At 37.1% G+C, this 17,136-nt stretch overlaps 1 protein-coding gene across 2 annotated transcripts in view; it reads left to right on the top strand.

The window, feature by feature from the left end:
* Positions 1–16,874, top strand: part of tubgcp5 (tubulin gamma complex component 5) — a 77,799-nt gene extending 60,925 nt beyond the window's left edge. The window contains exons 15-23 of one of the 2 annotated variants that reach the window (XM_043692307.2): positions 461–649; positions 4,652–4,834; positions 8,263–8,347; positions 8,466–8,586; positions 10,679–10,845; positions 12,696–12,821; positions 13,093–13,181; positions 13,890–13,990; positions 16,284–16,874. In XM_043692307.2, the coding sequence (XP_043548242.2) occupies positions 461–649; positions 4,652–4,834; positions 8,263–8,347; positions 8,466–8,586; positions 10,679–10,845; positions 12,696–12,821; positions 13,093–13,181; positions 13,890–13,990; positions 16,284–16,330 (1,108 nt within the window). In that variant the 3' untranslated portion in view covers positions 16,331–16,874. Of the gene's footprint in view, positions 1–460; positions 650–4,651; positions 4,835–8,262; positions 8,348–8,465; positions 8,587–10,678; positions 10,846–12,674; positions 12,822–13,092; positions 13,182–13,889; positions 13,991–16,283 lie in introns of both variants that reach the window. The other variant, XM_043692306.2, reaches the window with a different exon arrangement.
* Positions 16,875–17,136: the final 262 nt, after the last annotated feature.

The raw sequence follows: 17,136 nt of genomic DNA, 5'->3' as shown, positions 1-17,136 counted from the left end.
TAAAGCTAAGTTGCACTTACCCAGAGAGGATGAGGATGGTTAATGTGAGAAATGAAAATACGTGCAGTGGAGGTTGCAATTTAGAGAAGATGTTAAGTCAGTATATGAGTTGTTTTAGCCATCATTTGACTTTGGTATTACTACACTTGAGAGATCTTGATAATATTCAGTTTACTGCTCTAATTTTTTTAATTCTTAAAATGCATAAAATTTTACTCATGATTTTAGATGGCATTAAAAATGGTTCATTTTGTTTAATATTGTGGGTTTTATTTTTGCATGACTGGTAACATTTGAAGATGTTTTTTGTTGCTCTTTATTGCAGTCTTGTTCCACTCCAGGATTTGTGCAGAAATATAAACTGTATAAATGCAAGATTTATAAAAGAAAATTGTAATGTCGAAATGGATTTACACATTGTTGGATTAATGACTCATTGATGCTGATTTAATTCTTTCAGGTTATACATGGAGCAAAGTGATTTCTATGAAAGATTCACAAGTGGAGATGTTAACGTGGATAGGTCCTCTGAATCAGTGACCTGCCAGACATTTGAACTTACACTTCGGTCATGTTTGTATCCGCACATTGAGAAACGTTACCTAGAATGTTGTGGAAAATTAATGCAAACTCTAAAGACTGATTACAGGTAAGAGAAATGTGAACATGCTTGCCTCATTCATTTAGATAAAGTGAAGTTTAGCAATTTAGTATATTGATTTAAGCAAATTGCAGTCAGTTTGAATTTTTTTCCTGATTAAATTCGGTGCGTATGGTACAACTTTGGAAGTATTTACTGAATAAATCATTTAAATATTCATTACACAGGCTTTGATTTTGAAGAAATAGACCTCAATGTTTATTTCAATGTTTAGTTCAGCTTTTATCATTCTTCTACAAGTTCACAAATGTTTAAAATTCAATTTTCTGGAGGATCTACTTTTGATCGATTAGATCTTTTGTTCTTTTCAACCTTGCTGGTGTCCTACACAGTATGAAGTCTCTGCTACTTAACTAGTTTTACTTTGTATATGAAGAATTTGAATTGCAACTCCAGTCTTGGTTAGCATTCAGAGTAACTCGTTTTAGGGGCAGATTTTATTAGAACACAATGCTGTGCAGTGTGCAGATGGAATCGAGTTTTCGTTTTGCACTTTGCATTCTGTCAATTTGGCATAGAAGATGGATGGACATGCTGTGGTCAAGAAGATTGTTTGACCAAGAGGTTGTTTTGCAAAATGTACTAAATTGGAGGAAGGTACATTTTGATAGTATTGGGCAAGAACTCTCAAATGTCGATTGAGGAGGAATATTTTCACGTAAAGGGATGGTGGGAAAATGGGAAGCTTTCAAAAGTAAGGGAACGAGAGTCCAGAAATAATATGTTCTTGGTAGGGTGAAGGGCAAGGCTGGTATGTTTAGGGAATGCTGGATGACTAGAGAAGTTGTCGTTTTGGGAAAGAAAAAGAAGGAAGCATATGTCAGGAATAGACAGCAGGGATCAAGTGAACCCTGAGAAATATTTAAAGGCAGGAGATCAAAAAGAGGATATGAGATAGCTTTGGCAAATAGGGTAAAGAAAAATCCAAAGGGATTGTACAAATTCATTAAGGACAAAAGAGTAACAAGGGAGAGAACAGGGGCACAAAAAGGCTGCCTATGTGTGGAATAGTATGAGTTGTGGGAAGATTCTAAACAAGTAGTTTACATCAATGTTTACTGTGGAGAAGGATATGGAAGCTAGAGAGCTTGGGGAAATGTCCATTGAAAAATGTCATATTTTAGAGGAGATGGTGCTGGACATCTTAAAATGCGTACCAAGATGGATAAATCCCCAGGACCTGATCAGGTGTTCCTAGAACTCTGTGGAAATCTGGGAAGTGATTTTTGGACCCATCGCTGAGATATTTGTATCATCGATAGCCACGGGTGAGGTGCTAGAAGATTGGAGGTTGGCTAATATGGTGCCATTATTTAAGAAAGATGGGAATGCAAAGCCAGGCAACTGTAGACCGGTGAATCTGACATCAGTAGAGGGCAAGTTGTTGGAGAGGGAATCCTGAGGGACAAGACTTGAATGTAATCGGAAAGGCAAGGGTTGATTAGGGATAGTCTACATTTATTTGTGTGTGGGACATCGTGTCTCTCAAACTTGATTGAGTTTTTTGAAGAAGTAAGAAAGAGGATGTATGAAGGCATAGTGGTGGGCATGGTCTATATGGACTTCAGTAAGGTGTTCAACAACACTCCACATGGTAGACTAGTTAGCAAGGTTAGGTCACGTGGAATACAGGGAGATTGAGCAAGTTGGATACAGAACTGGTTCAAAGGTAAAAGACAGAGAGTGGTAGTGAAGGGTTGCTTTTCAGACGGGAGACCTGTGATTAGGCGTGTTGCCACAAGGCTTGGTGTTGGGTCCACTGCTTTTCATCATTTATATAAATGACTTGGATGTGAATATAGGAGGTATGGTTAGTAAGGTTGCAGATGACACCAAAATTGGAGGTACAGTGGACGGCAAAGAAAGTTGACTCAGAGGTCAATGGGACGTTGATCAGATGGGCTAATGGGCGAGATATGGTTTAATTTAGATAAAGGTGAGGTGCTGCATTTTGGAAAGGCAAATCGGGACAGGACTTATACACTTAATGGAGAGTGTTGCTGAACAAAGAGAACTTGGAGTGCATGTTCATGGTGTTCCTTGAAAGTGGATCGCCGGTTTGACAGGATAACGAAGAAGGCGTTTGTGAATGCTTGCCTTTATTGGTCAGTGCATTGAGTATAGGAGTTGAGAGGTCATATTGCGGCTGTACAGGTTAGTGGTTAGGCCACTTTTAGAATATCGTGTTCAATTCTGGTCTCCCTGCTATATGAAGGATGTTATGAAACTTGAAAGGGTTCAGAAAAGATTTACAAGGATGTTACCAGGGTTGGAGGGTTTGAGCTATAGGGAGAGGATGAAAAGGCTGGGGCTGTTTTCCCTGGAGCGCGGAGGCTGAGGGGTGACCTTGTAGAGATTTATAAAATCATGTGGGGCATGGCTAGAGTGAATGGCCAAGGTCTTTTTCCCAGTGTGAGGGAATCCAGAACTAGAGGACATAGGTTTAGGATGAGAGGGGAAAGATATAAAAGGGACCTAAGGGGCAACATTTTCATGCAGAGGGTGGTGCATGTATAGAATGAGCTGCCAGAAGAAGTGGTAGAGGCTGGTACAATTGTAACATTTAAAAGACAGCTGGATGGGTATATGAATTGAAAGAGTTGAGAACAATATGGGCCAAAAGCTGGCAAATGGGACTAGATTAATTTAGGATATCTGGTTGGCATGGATGAGTTGGACCGAAGGGTCTGTTCGCATGCTGCACATCTCTATGATTATATCTGTTGTGGAAAAGAATTCCACAGATTCATTACCCTATGATAGAACTATTTCCTATTTCATCTATGTCTTAAATGGGCAACCCTTTATTCTGAGATTATGCCCTCAGGACCTGGACTCTCCTACATGGAGAAATAACCTTTCAGCATCTACCCTGTCAAGTCCCCTAAAAATCCTGTACATTTCAACAGGTTGCCGCTCATTCTTCTAAACTCCAATAGGTACATGCCCAACTTACTCAATATATCGTCATGAGAAAATCCCTCCATCGCAGTGACCAGCCTCATGAATGTTTCATGGACTGCCTCCAACGCGTGTATGTTTCTTTGGATAAAGGGTCCAAAACTTTTCACAGTATTTTAGCTATGGTCTGACTAGTGCCTTGCATAGTTTTAGCAAAATCTTCCTCCTTATTATTATACTCCATTTTCTTTGAAATAAAGGCCAATATTCTATTTGCCTTCTCTATTACCACTGAACTTGGATGCTGATTCATGGACTTAGGACCCCCAAAATTCTGCAGTCTTTCCACATTTAAATAATAATCTGCTCTTCTTTATGGTAATATGCAAAACATCACATTTTCCTGCATTATATTTGAACTGCCAGTGTTGCCTACTTGTGTAACCTGTCCATATCCCTCTCAGAATTTTATAACTTCCTCAATACTTGCCTTCCCACCTATTTTTGCATCATTCACAAACTTATTGATTATACATTTATTTCCATCATCCAAGTCATTACTATATACTGTGAATAAATGTAACCAGAGCACTGATCCCTATGGCGCTCCATTAGTTACAGTTCCATCTGAAAATGCCACTTTCATTACAATTTGTCTTCTATTAGTTGGCTAATCTTCCATCTATGCTAATGTATTATAACCCAACACCTGGACTCTTGTCTTAATAAGTATCCTTATGTGCAGAATCTTGTTGAATATCTTTTGGAAATCCAAGTATATTATATGTACTGGTTACACTTTATCTGCCCTGTTTTGCTGTGTGATAGGCATATATTTTTGACCTTGTCCTTGAAGTTAATGGAAGATTAGAGAATAATTGCTTTATCTTTTGAATCTTTTCTCTCGAATATGAAAAAGCAGCCAGTTTAAAAGTCTCACCCTCTCTCAATTTTCATAACTAAGAGTGTCATCTTAATAGGTTTTAAATTGAGAATTCACCCACTTTGCCCTAATCAATCCTTTGAACAAATGGAAAAGATGTTTTATGTACTGAAATATAATAAATTCATTTCTATTTTTTCCTTTAGACTGGTAGAATATCTTCAAGCTATGCGGAATTTCTTCCTACTGGAAGCTGGAGAGACCATGTATGATTTTTATGTAGCTATCTTTGATAAAATGAAGGAGAAAGAATCCTGGCAACGTTTATCATTTTTAAATGCCAGGTTACAAGAGGCTGTTGCACAGCGGTATCCTGAAGATAGCTCTCGGTACGTTGATGTTACTTTATGTTTATAGAATGTATTTCTACAAAAATATATGACCAGAACTACAGTCCGTAAGCATAAAATAGTTACTACTAAATCCAAACAAGAATTCAGGAGAAACCTCTTTTGGAGAGTGTGAATAGAATCTTTTAATATTCGTTCATGGGGTGTGGGTGTTGCTGGCTAGGCTAGCATTTATTGACCAACCCTAATTGTGTGGGGTGGGGTGGGGGTGGTGGTGCAGCAGTTACAATTCAGTCACATTGCTGTAGTTCTGCATTCACATGAAGGCAAGACCAGGTAAGGAATACTAGTCTACTGACGAATGTGGAATTTGCTATCTAAGGAATAGTTGAAACAAGCAATGTAGATATGGGGAAGCCAGAAAAGCACATGAGATAGAAAGAAACATGTTGATTGAGTTAGGTAAAGAAGGATGGAATGAAATTTACATTGACCATGAACACCAGGCATGTACCTGTTGGACCAGTTTCTATTCTCTAAGTATAATACAGAGGAACCTTGACTATTGAGGGACATGGGTGGGGAGTATTTTGTTCGGATAACTGAATGCTGGATAACAGTTTCACCAAGCATGTGATCTTGCTGGATAATCCGAAATTCAGATAATCGAATGCCGGATAATCGAGGTTCCTTTTTATATATTAAGAATATGGGGAAAACAGTAACATTTCTTCTATTTTCCTATATTATTCAAATCAATAACCTGTATTTAATTTGTTTAAAATATTATTGTCAAATTTAAGATCCCAACCTTAATCCCTGCAAAGAGATATTGAGAGAATCTCCATCGTACTTGAACTTCACAATTATTTTTATTAATTGTACTGCCCATTCTAAATATTCCCTTGAACTGATTAGTTTGCTAAGTCATTTCAGAGGACACTTAGGAGGCATCCACATTGCTTTGAGTCTAGAGTCACATATAACCCAAAACAAACACCAAACACGCTGAAGAAATTCAGCAGTGTGACAGCATCTCTGAAGGAGTAATAGAGTTATGTTTTGATAACAATATGTCTTTTCTTCAGAAGAAAATCCTGAAACTGAGGCTAACGGTCGGGACACATTGTGTCAAAGATAACTATGACAGATGGTGAAAATTGAGTTTAGTAAAATATCTGGAATAAAAATATTTGGTAAAGCAAATTTTAGCAGGACTTGTACACCTTAATGGTAAGATTCTAGAGAGTGTTGCTGAACAAAGAGACCTTGGAGTGCAGGTTCATAGCTCCTTGAAAGTGGAGTCGCAGGTAGATAGGATAGTGAACGCGTTGTTTGGTGTGCTTTCCATTATTGGTCAGAGTACTGAGTATAGGAGTTGGGAGATCATGTTGCGGCTATAGAGGATGTTGGTTAGGCCACTTTTGGAATATTGTGTGCAATTCTGGAATTTATTGCAGCATATCCTATCGAAGGATGTTGTGAAACTTGAAAGGGTTCAGAAAAGAGTTACAAGGATGTTGCCAGGTTTGGAGAGTTTGAGCTATAACGAGAGGCTGAATAGGTGGGGCTATTTTTGTTTTTGGAGCTTCGGAGGCTGAGGGGTGACCTTATAGAGGTTTATAAAATCAAGTGGGGCATGGATAGGGTGGATAGTCAAGGTGTTTCCCCGGGGGTGGGGGAGTCCAGAACTAGAGCGCATAGGTTCAGGGTGAGAGGGGAAAGTTATAAAAGGGACCTAAGGCGCAACCTTTTCATGCAGAGGTTGGTGTGTGTATGGAATGAGCTGCCAGAGGAAGTGGTGGAGGCTGGTACAAATGCAGCATTTAGAAGGCATCTAGATGGGTATATGAATAAGAAGGGTTTAGAGGGATGTGGACCAAGTGCTGGCAAATGGAACTAGATTAGGTTAGGATATCTGGTTGGCGTGGACGAGTTGGATCAAAGGATCTGTTTACCTGCTGTACATCTGTATGATTCTAATTGCAACCATGTAATCACGGTAGTTTGAACAGAAACCTATATGGTTCACTGATGCCCTTTAGTGATGGAAATCTGCCATTCTTAACTTGTCTGGCCTGGCCTACATGTGACTTCAGATCCACCACAATGTGGTTGACTCTTGCCTGCCCTTTGGGAATTAAGGATGAGCAGTAAACACTGACAATATATAAACATTCTAAACATTTTTAAAAAATATTTGACTTTTTTTGGTTTCAGAAATTTAGAAGCAGTTGCATTCTATGGACTGTTTGATTATTTCTGTTTACATTTTCACTGGAATTTCTTTACACAGTTGTTAGCCATATATTCAGCCACCTTTTTACTACCTTTATTTCAGAACAGATTTCACACATTAGGATAGAATTTGCATTTATTCAAAACTTTTGACATATTCCAACACATTAAAGCATTACACTGCCAATAATATCTTGATCGGTAATGTTACTAAGGCAAATACTGCACTGGTTATTACACAAGTTCTTTTAAACAAAAAATGCAAATGAGATGAAGGGCCCATTAATCTATTCTTGATGCTGGTTGAAAGATAATTGTTAGGCCACAGAGAGAGTTACATGCTTTTTAACTAGCTCCATAGGGTCTTCTATGTCCAGCTGAACAGATGGAGCTCAGCTTAATTCCTTATCTGAACAATGAGATATCAGCTACTGTAGTACCAATTTGAATAAATTATTCTGCAGTTAAATGTTGCCAAAAATGCTGTCCTGCTCATCTACCATATCCACTTTGATAGGTGATGCTTCCCTGGCTAAGTATGTGGAACTCAAATACAGCTAAAATAAAATCTCTCCTTGGTTTAGGACAGGGCAGCTGGCTTTGTTGCAAATAATTACTTGCGAGATACCAATATATTCTAATTGGTCAAGCTGTTAGACTGGCAGAGTCTCCAAAGCCAAGAAAGGCCATAGGTTGATTTTCCCCTATAAGGTTTTGAATGGGCAATTAAACATCATGCACACACACACACAGACGTCCCCCAAACCTTAATCACCATGCCTTCTAAGAATTCATTTATGAAAAATCTGATTATCTTTTTTAAATGGTGTGACCATAGTTTACATTAATTGTGCACCACCTTCATAGAAGACGACAGAGGATTCCTTATCAACTATAATGTTATTTTCTCCTTGCCCAAGGTCTGTTAAAGATCAGGATGGTGGGAATGTTCTTTTTGCAGTGGTTTAGAAACTTGGAAAAACTGAAAAGGTTCCTATCATATTTTGCAGAATGTTAGGTTTAGCCTTTGTGGTGTGTTTGAAAGTCTCTTAGCAAAGTGAAATATTCTGAACAGAGGGTAATATTTACCTACTATTGTGCATTTGAGCTCTCGTTGATTATTTTATTCTGAAAATTAAATCTGCACATTTTTCCCATAGAAAAACAGCTGTCATTATTCCTATTGAGAATTTTCATACTTTACTTTGGACTTGTGATTTTGGTTATAGGTTGTCTATGTATTTGGAGAATATTGATATTGTGAAAAAAAGACTTCCAGTACATTCCATCGACGGTCTCACGTTGAGTTACAAGGTATGCTTAAGATTTCTGTACCCTGCCCTTCCCCAGATTTGGCAGTAAATTAGTCATACTGGTTGACGTTCAAAATACTACATTTTTAAAAAATCTTATTTTCTTATTTTTTAAACAGGTTCCTTGGCCTGTTGATATTGTTATCAGCTCTGAATGCCAGAAGATTTATAATCAAGTGTTCATACTTCTGTTGCAAATTAAATGGGCCAAATACAGCCTAGATGTTCTGCGATTTGATGGTAGGATTAGGTTTCAGTGTTGAGTTTGAAAATGTTACTGGTAGCAATATGTCTTTCAATGAGCAGATTTTGCACTAGAAATTGATTTAATGTAAAAATGCAGATTTGAAGTACTGCATGTTTAATATCGTTGATTTAATTGAAATGTTCTCTTCAAGAAGAAGCTAATGCCTTATGACATTGCTGCTGTGAAATCTGGTAACTAAAATTCACACATCAAAAGCAAGGTCACTTGTATAGATTTTTGCTGCAATTCATAAATTTGTTTCTGGCCAAGGAGGGAAAGACACATTACTGGAGTGGCCAGTGCTAGTAAGGAAAGAAAATTATATTTGTCCTCCCAATAATCATGCATGTGGGGACATTTCAAACATTTTGTCATCTTCAGATGCAAATACTGTCTTTTTGACCTGATACAGCTGTTGCCAACAGCTATCCAGTAACTGCATCTTTACTTTTTACAGTTTCATTCCTTTGTGGCATGCTGCATTGTAATGATGGCCAGCTGTACTCTGTAACTGACTGAGGCTGCTTCTAAAATATTGTGCATTTTTTTTGTAGAATCTTAAACACATTTGGTTTTGTACTGGATGCCATTTCATGCCTGGAGAGGATTTACATTTTCTTTGAATCATTTCTAACAGTAAAACCAATCCAGTGGTATATTTTTGTTTTGCTATGGTCAACTGGAAATGTAAAATTTGTTCCACGTTGAGATCTAAACTACTATGCCTTTTAATCACCATTGTTCCGATTATATATTAGATTAGATTACTTAGTGTGGAAACAGGTCCTTCGGCCCAACAGGTCCACACCGACCTGCCGAAGCGCAACCCACCCATACATTTACCCCTTCACCTAACACTACGGGCAATTTAGCATAGCCAATTCACCTGACCTGCACATCTTTGGAATGTGGGAGGAAACCGGAGCACCCGGAGGAAACCCACGCAGACACGGGGAGAATGTGCAAACTCCACACAGTCATATATGATGCTGATAGATGTTTCATCCAGTCTGTTCAGCTGATAAAAGTTAAGAGAAAAGCTGTCAATTTTGGAGGTATCTTCAGTTCCACAGTGGTCATTGTTTCATTTGATTAGTACTGAGTCATGCAGACAAGGAAGAATTCAAGCTTGCATGTTTGATCTATATTGAGTTAGTTGATCTCAGCTAGAGATATATGATGTGAATTATGGATTACTGAGAAGAAAATTGCCTACCACCGAGTGAATCCCATCCAAATTCAAATAATTATCTGATACTCTGTCTGCTGCATGATTGATGACAGACAATTGACTCATCAATTGGAACTCAATGTAAATTTCCACTGTTAGGCACACAGGAAGCAGAAATGGGTGGAGGAAGAGAATATCGGATATAAATTGGGCCAGAATTTGGTGGGTTCACAGTGCTTATCCTTTTTAGTATGCTCTTTTCTTACTTGCTACAAGCTCTTTATTTTAAAAAGTTGCAAATCAATGCTAATTACAGGATGTTTTGTTAGCCTCAGACAGTTGCTTGCTATCCATCTCCCCTTGAGGTTCTACAAATTGCTGGATTTGCACTGTGGAGATATAAACTAAATTCATCACAGAAGGCCAGGGCTGATATTTGAGTGCAGAATAGTCTTTTCAATTATGAGGTTTATATTTCTGCAACATTGGAGGTTCCAAACTAAACAGTTGAAATGAGTTAGTCATTTTCTGCAAATAGTAAATTGTTGGTCGAGGTTCATTTAAATTTGATATTTTTGTTCCCTACCTGACTCTTATTATTTCACTCTCAATCCAATCCTATTTTCACTCTCTTGGTTTCTTTCTGCATATGTTTTGAATCTAATTCACTTTGTTCTCTTCTGTATACTTTCATTTAAATTTGTTAATAAGATAGGGTTTTGGTCCCTTTGCTTTCCTTTGAGCAATTCGCAGCAAACAAAAATGAATGCTAAACTCCGACTAATGGCAACACACTGAGAGGGCTTTCTTCAGCAAATTCTGGGCCATAGGCATTTATAGTTCAGGTGCAGGACTGTGTTGTAGTAAAGTATATAATAATTATTATTTATCAGTTTTTACATTTGTTTTTACAGAACCTATTGAAGCTTATGAAAAACCACAAACGACTCTATTTGAGAATTCCAGTTGGTCATTTAAAGCATTGAAGACACCTGTTAAACAGCAAATTCATAGGATGTTTCTGCTTAGAGTTAAACTCATGCACTTTGTCAACAGCCTGCATAACTATATAATGACTAGGGTAAGACGACTTTTGGTAATAAGAGAAAAGTCACTAATAATAACTGTGAAACTTTTGATTTCTACAGTAGGTACTGGGATAGTTCTATAAAGCTTTCGCAGCTTTTTGGAAACTTGCCTCATAGCTAAAATGTCTTTCACCTATTTCCTTTCCATAAAAGATCTACTTAGTAGAGTTTCTTTCCACTTTTTTTTTGTGTATCGCTTCTTGCACTAACCAGATAAGGACGCTACCTGCTGCCTTCCCAATTTTGTTCAAGGAGTATTTCCTCTTATTTTGTTGCAATTATACATCTAGTGTTACATAGATGATTTGCATTGTAAAAGAGGTTTTAGGCTGCACTTTTGATCACCCTCACCTCCCCCAATCCTCACCCCTACCTTGCAAAACATAAACTCTATTTGCAAGTTGCAAACATTAGTTTCTTTAGGATTGAAACCATGTATGCTTCAGGAGTCCTGGCAAACCAAAAATAGAAAACTCCTTTCTATCAATGCTTTCTTCTTTGTTTTTGGTGAGAATGGTTACAGATTTGTGGGCGGCACGGTGGCACAGTGGTTAGCACTGCTGCCTCACAGCGCCGGAGACCCGGGTTCAATTCCCGCCTCAGGCGACTGACTGTGTGGAGTTTGCACGTTCTCCCCGTGTCTGCGTGGGTTTCCTCCGGGTGCTCCGGTTTCCTCCCACATCACAAAGATGTGCACGGTCAGGTGAATTGGCCACACTAAAATTGCCCGTAGTGCTAGGTAAGGGGTAAATGTAGGGGTATGGGTGGGTTTCGCTTCGGCGGGTCGGTGTGGACTTGTTGGGCCGAAGGGCCTGTTTCCACACTGTAATCTAATCTAATCTAATCTAATCTTATCAGATTGCAGACTCATGGTGTATACGTTGCAGAACGTTAATTTTACAGATACAAGTAATTCGGAAAGCTACCACTTATTGCAAAGGGAATTGTATACAAAATCAAAGAGGTTATGTTTCAGTTATAGAGGATGCTGATGAAACCTCATCTGAAGTACTGTGTGTACAGTGTGCAATATTAATCAGTTTATTTAATGAAGGATATAAATACATTGCAATCAGTTCAAGGAGGTTTATTAGACTAATACGTGAGATGGACAGGCTAGGCTTGTATCTACTGAAGTTTAGAAGAGTAAGAGTGACTTGATTGAAACATATGACATTCTGAGAGATCTTGATGGGAGGATTTGGAAAGAATGCTTTTGAGACAATCTAGACCCAAGGGTCATTGCTTAAAGATAAGGAATCACAAAGTTTAAGACAGTGATGAGGTCATTTTTATTTTTTTGGGATTTTCTTCCTCAAAAGGTGTACATGAATCTTTGAAAGTTTTTAAGGCAGAGGTTTGTTTGGGATAGGTGGGAATATGGACATGACATTACAGTTGGATTAACCATTACCTTATAGAATGGTAAGTAGGCCAAAATGGCAGCCTCCTGCTCCTTACTTGTATTTTGGTTTCAGGATGAATACATACAGTAGGTGGGAATCATACATTGATAATTGTGGTAAAAGTTGAGAAATTCTGTAGAAACTCCTAATTTTTTGTAGTAATCCAACAAGCCTTCTGTAGTATGGTAAATGTAAATAGACCATATTAGTATTTTCAAGTAATGTTTCAATTTTATGAAGTATATTTTGTAGAATTAGTACATTAAAATGGATTTTACTTTTAAAAATAATGTCCTTTGTTTAATGCTTTGAGCTTTTACATTTGAAGTAAAATCCAAATATTTTTGTTTCAAAATGTCACTTTAAAGTTAATGTGATTATATATGTGGCCACTGAATAACTGTAGCTGGAACCAGTTGCTGCTTAATATTTTTCAGATATTGCATAGCACAGGTCTAGAGTTTCAGCACCAAATTGAGGAAGCTAAGGATTTGGATCAGCTAATAAAAATTCATTATCGGTACCTGTCCACAATCTATGATCGTTGTTTACTCCGGGAAAAGGTGCGTTTGCTTTGAACTTAAGTTAAAAAGTTTTAAAGGCAGATACTACTTGTAGAACAAATTTTGGTGATTTTTTAATTAACTAAGTTATCAGCATGCACTCAATTGATGAACAGTTGCTCCTCTGTTCACAAACGTGAACAATGAGTAATTTTTAAATCAAAATAACAAGCTTCTTTTGAATCTGGCTATTGTATTTTAGCTCCTGTAACATGAACCAGCTGTAGTATTGTTTAAACCATTAACTTCAGTGTTTTGGAATTTCTTTCAGATAAGTTTTGTGAAGGAAGCAATTATGAAAGTTTTGAATTTGGTGCTTATGTTTGCAGATCGTTGGCAGACTGGTTTAGGAGTTTCGAAGTGCGTAAAGCTATTTTCCTTTTTTTTGTCTTTTGAGTGTTCACAGTAGTTGCATCAAATTACTTGGCTGATCTTTTATTCTTTTCGTTGGTTGCACAGGTAGATGTAAAGTCTTTTAATGCATTACTATGTATTTTTCCTAATTTTGTTTTTTCTGGTCACTATATATGCTGCAGTGATAGATTCAGACTGCATTTGCTGTTTTTTGCATCAAAATGTCAAGCTTAATTTTAAAATACCTGTACTTGATTGCCATTGAACTATTTTCTTTTCAACTTATAAAATTCTGGTATCCAGTTATTGGGAAAAAAAAAGGTCCAAATCATAAATGGTTTGGTGATAGCTTCATTGTTTTTAAGAGGCTGCCTGAATTTAGCATTCTCATTTCCGTGGTTATCTTGTCAGGGTTATTTGGTTCCAATAAAATTTTAACAGTTCTATATTACTTCTTGATTGTTGTACATTTCATTTCATAGCTGAACAGCAGAAATAACTAGGTACTTTCAGATTTGTAGGAAGCTGGAAAAGTTGAACTGAAAGCATTGCAATTTTTGCACTGAGAAGTGAGAAATGATATGGCATTCCAGTCTAAAGAAATAAATGTACCTATAATATCTTTATTCCAGAAACATTTATTTTAAATGGACTAGCAGGTAACTGACGAATTTTAAACTTGATAATTTCATATTCATGACTTTTTTTTATTAGAATTGAATCTATTGAGAAGATGGAATCTGATTTCAAAAATTGCCACATGTTTTTGGTAACAGTATTAAACAAAGCTGTTTGTAGAGGATCGTTTCCTCACTGTAAGTGCACCTACCTTTTTTTTAAATGTTTTGGTTTTATGTTAAAGAAGGGGATTTGGCAAGGATCTAATGCTCTTATAAAAGGAGGAGGGGAATGAGGAAATGACTGAAAAATAGAAGAAAGCAAAATATATTTGAGAGAAATTTATTTAATTATTGCATTGCCACTTTGGAACTCAGTTCTTCAACATACATGAAAGAAAGTCTGATGGGACTATTTTCTGTTCAAAACACTACAGTGAAGAAATTAGTTTGCATAGTGCTGTTTCCAATCATTATACGCAGACCTCCAGCAAAGAATGTTATGCAGCTCACAGTGCTGCCTACTACACAAATTAAACTTCTTTTATGTTTGAAAAGTACAGGTGCACAATCCTTTATCTGAAATTCTCGGGACGAGCTGGTTTTCGGAATTCAGAATCTTTCGAATTTCAGAATAAGTGACAGTTTGATGGTGAAATTTTTTAAAATCTTACTGAAGAGCAGACTCACTGAGTAATACAGGCCCTAAGACAGAATTGAGGCCTGTCAGTGCTGGGCCACACCCTCCCACATTGCATCTGAGTGACACGCATCAAGTGGGTGTGGAGTGGGTTAACTGTTTGCACGCCAAACAACCTTGTTAATGAGAAAAAACTTCACGAGAAACCTTCGGGTTTTGGGATTTCAGATAAAGGGTTGTCTACTTCTCCCAGTTTGATTAGCACAGTGACCATTCTTAGATTCTACCTTCATTCTGAATTGTTTCAGACTAAATATGGAGTGTGTGATGATACTATGGTTTTAGGTGCATTCTGTTCTGGCTTTTGTTTGTGGAGAGGTTTTAAGACCAAGGTACCAGTTGCCTATTTGAATCCAATAAAGTAGACAGCTTGTGTTGCCTTGGATTTTCTTTTGCTAAGGTTAGAACAATAGAAGCAGTCTGAATGGGTGAGGTCAGGCTCCCACAGAAGCAGGATACTTCTCATAAAGCTCTTGCATTTAATTTTGTAACTGTGTCCCCTTGTTCTTGACCTTTCCACTACTGTAAAACTCTATTTTGACTTACTCTGCCCATTCCTTTATAACTTTAAAATACTTTTACCAAAACATACTGAAATATGCCATATTTTAACGAACGTATTCTCATTTCTTTCAAATTTTTATTTTGTATTACAAGTTCCTAATATCAGGCGATATTGTAGTAACTCTGGAATTCTGGTAATTAGCTGGAGGGGCCTGAGGTGATGAGGACATAAAAAATCTGGCAAAAACTTGGCAGAGGGAGTTTAATGTAAGAAGTGTGAGGTCATACACTTGAGAAGGAAGAATCAAAAGACAGAATGTTATTTCTAAAGAGAGTGACTTCAAAAACCATGTAGTGTAGAAGGGTCTGGGGTTTTGTTTGTGCATGAAACACAAAAAGGGCTAGCATGAAAGTACAGCAAGCAGTTCTGGCAAATTGAATTTTTGCCTTTATTGCTTGAGGGTTAGAGTTTAAACTATAGCAAAATCTTGTTATAGCTATAGGGGGTATTAGTGAGGCTGCACCTGGGATACTGAAAACCCTTTTGGTCTGCAGTTTATAAGTAGGAAAAATATACTGATATATATAGGCAGTTTGAAAAGAATTCACCATGCTTTTTTCTGGGATGAACAGCTCAACAAGTTAGGTCTTTATTTATTCATATTTAGAAGAAGAGGGGTGATCTTACTAAAAAGTATAAAATTCTGAAGGGACTAGACAGGTTAGATATTGAGAAAATGTTTCCTTGATTGGGGGAATTTTGCATTAGGTGACATAGTTACAAAATAAGGGGGCATTCATTTAAAACTGAGTTGCAAAGGAATTTCTTCTCCCAGAGGATAATGAATGTTTGGAATTGTCTGCCACAAAAATAGTGGAGGCTAGATTGCAGGAAGTATCTGAATAGCAGATAGGCAGATTTTTGAAATATTGGAAAGTTGAGGACTATGATGAGTTGACATGAAAAAGAATTGAGCCCTAAGGTAGATCAGCCATAAATGGTAGGGTAGGCCTGAGGGCCCAAATGGCCTGCTTCACCTATTGCTTGTGTTCTTCTGTAAATCTATGTTGTACAATTCTGTATTGTCTCAACAACATTCTACTGGCTTGCATTACACAACCAAACACATGAAAAGGATAGTTGTCTATGATGTTAAAGAATAGTGATAAAGTGTGTGACTTTGCACATGAATTTACATAGCTAATACATTTCATGAAGTGTAGCTGAATTATTCATATTAACAATCAAGTACAATTTTAATTGCTTTGTATGTTTCATTGTCACAGTGGAGTCTCTGGCATCATCTCTAATGGCAGGAATGGAACAAAGCTAATGGTGAACATCATAAATATACCTGGATAAATCACTTCATCAGAACATTTTGTATTCTGAATGCATAACACTGATGATAATAATTTTCCATCTCTGAGCTCATTTTTTTCAACTCATTAAGACTAGCAAATTGTAGTTTTCAGTGGTAATTTATTACACAAAGCCTTCACCAGCTGTGGCACAGGCCAAAAACTTCAAAAACGCTTGTCCAAATAATTCCATAAACCAGAAGGTGTTTATTCTGTTGCAGAACTTAAAAAGTGAACTATAATGGACAGAACATTTGTTTCATTTAATGGGATGGCTGTCGGCTGTTGCAACTGTATTTGTTTTTGACGTAAATTTTTAAAACTAAAAATGTTGATCATTCTGTTGTTTTCACTAAGAATCATGTAGTCTCAGTGAGACAAGTATCTATTTTGTTAGCTGATTGACAATAAAAGCTATTTGACTTACAAAATGAAGATAATACAAAGTTGACCGTAAAACTGTCATAACAGAAATTGATTGAATTAATAAAGTTTTTTTGTGATTCCAGCACAAAACTGTAGCTGTGTCTTCCTGCATTTCTCAGAGCCAATGAGAACAATTCTAATAATTTAATATATTTTGGGCAAAAAATGACATTTCTTTTTCCATTGTGTTCAGGAAGTTAAAAATAAGTGGTAACAGTTTATATGTCTTGTATTTGTCACCTTGTAAACAGAAGAAGTTGAATGACCTGACATTACATACAAATTGACCAAAATTTGGCAGTTCACCAGCACAGGTGCCTTTTCAGTTGTTTATACTTGTACAAAGACTCCT

Source organism: Chiloscyllium plagiosum, unplaced genomic scaffold (assembly GCF_037043375.1).
Source record: "Chiloscyllium plagiosum isolate Xiang-an unplaced genomic scaffold, Cpla_swu_hap1 HiC_scaffold_6, whole genome shotgun sequence".
In the NCBI taxonomy this organism is placed as follows: Eukaryota; Metazoa; Chordata; class Chondrichthyes; order Orectolobiformes; family Hemiscylliidae; genus Chiloscyllium; species Chiloscyllium plagiosum.
Note: the sequence above shows the minus strand (reverse complement) of the source record. Positions and strands in the feature narration are given on the sequence as shown.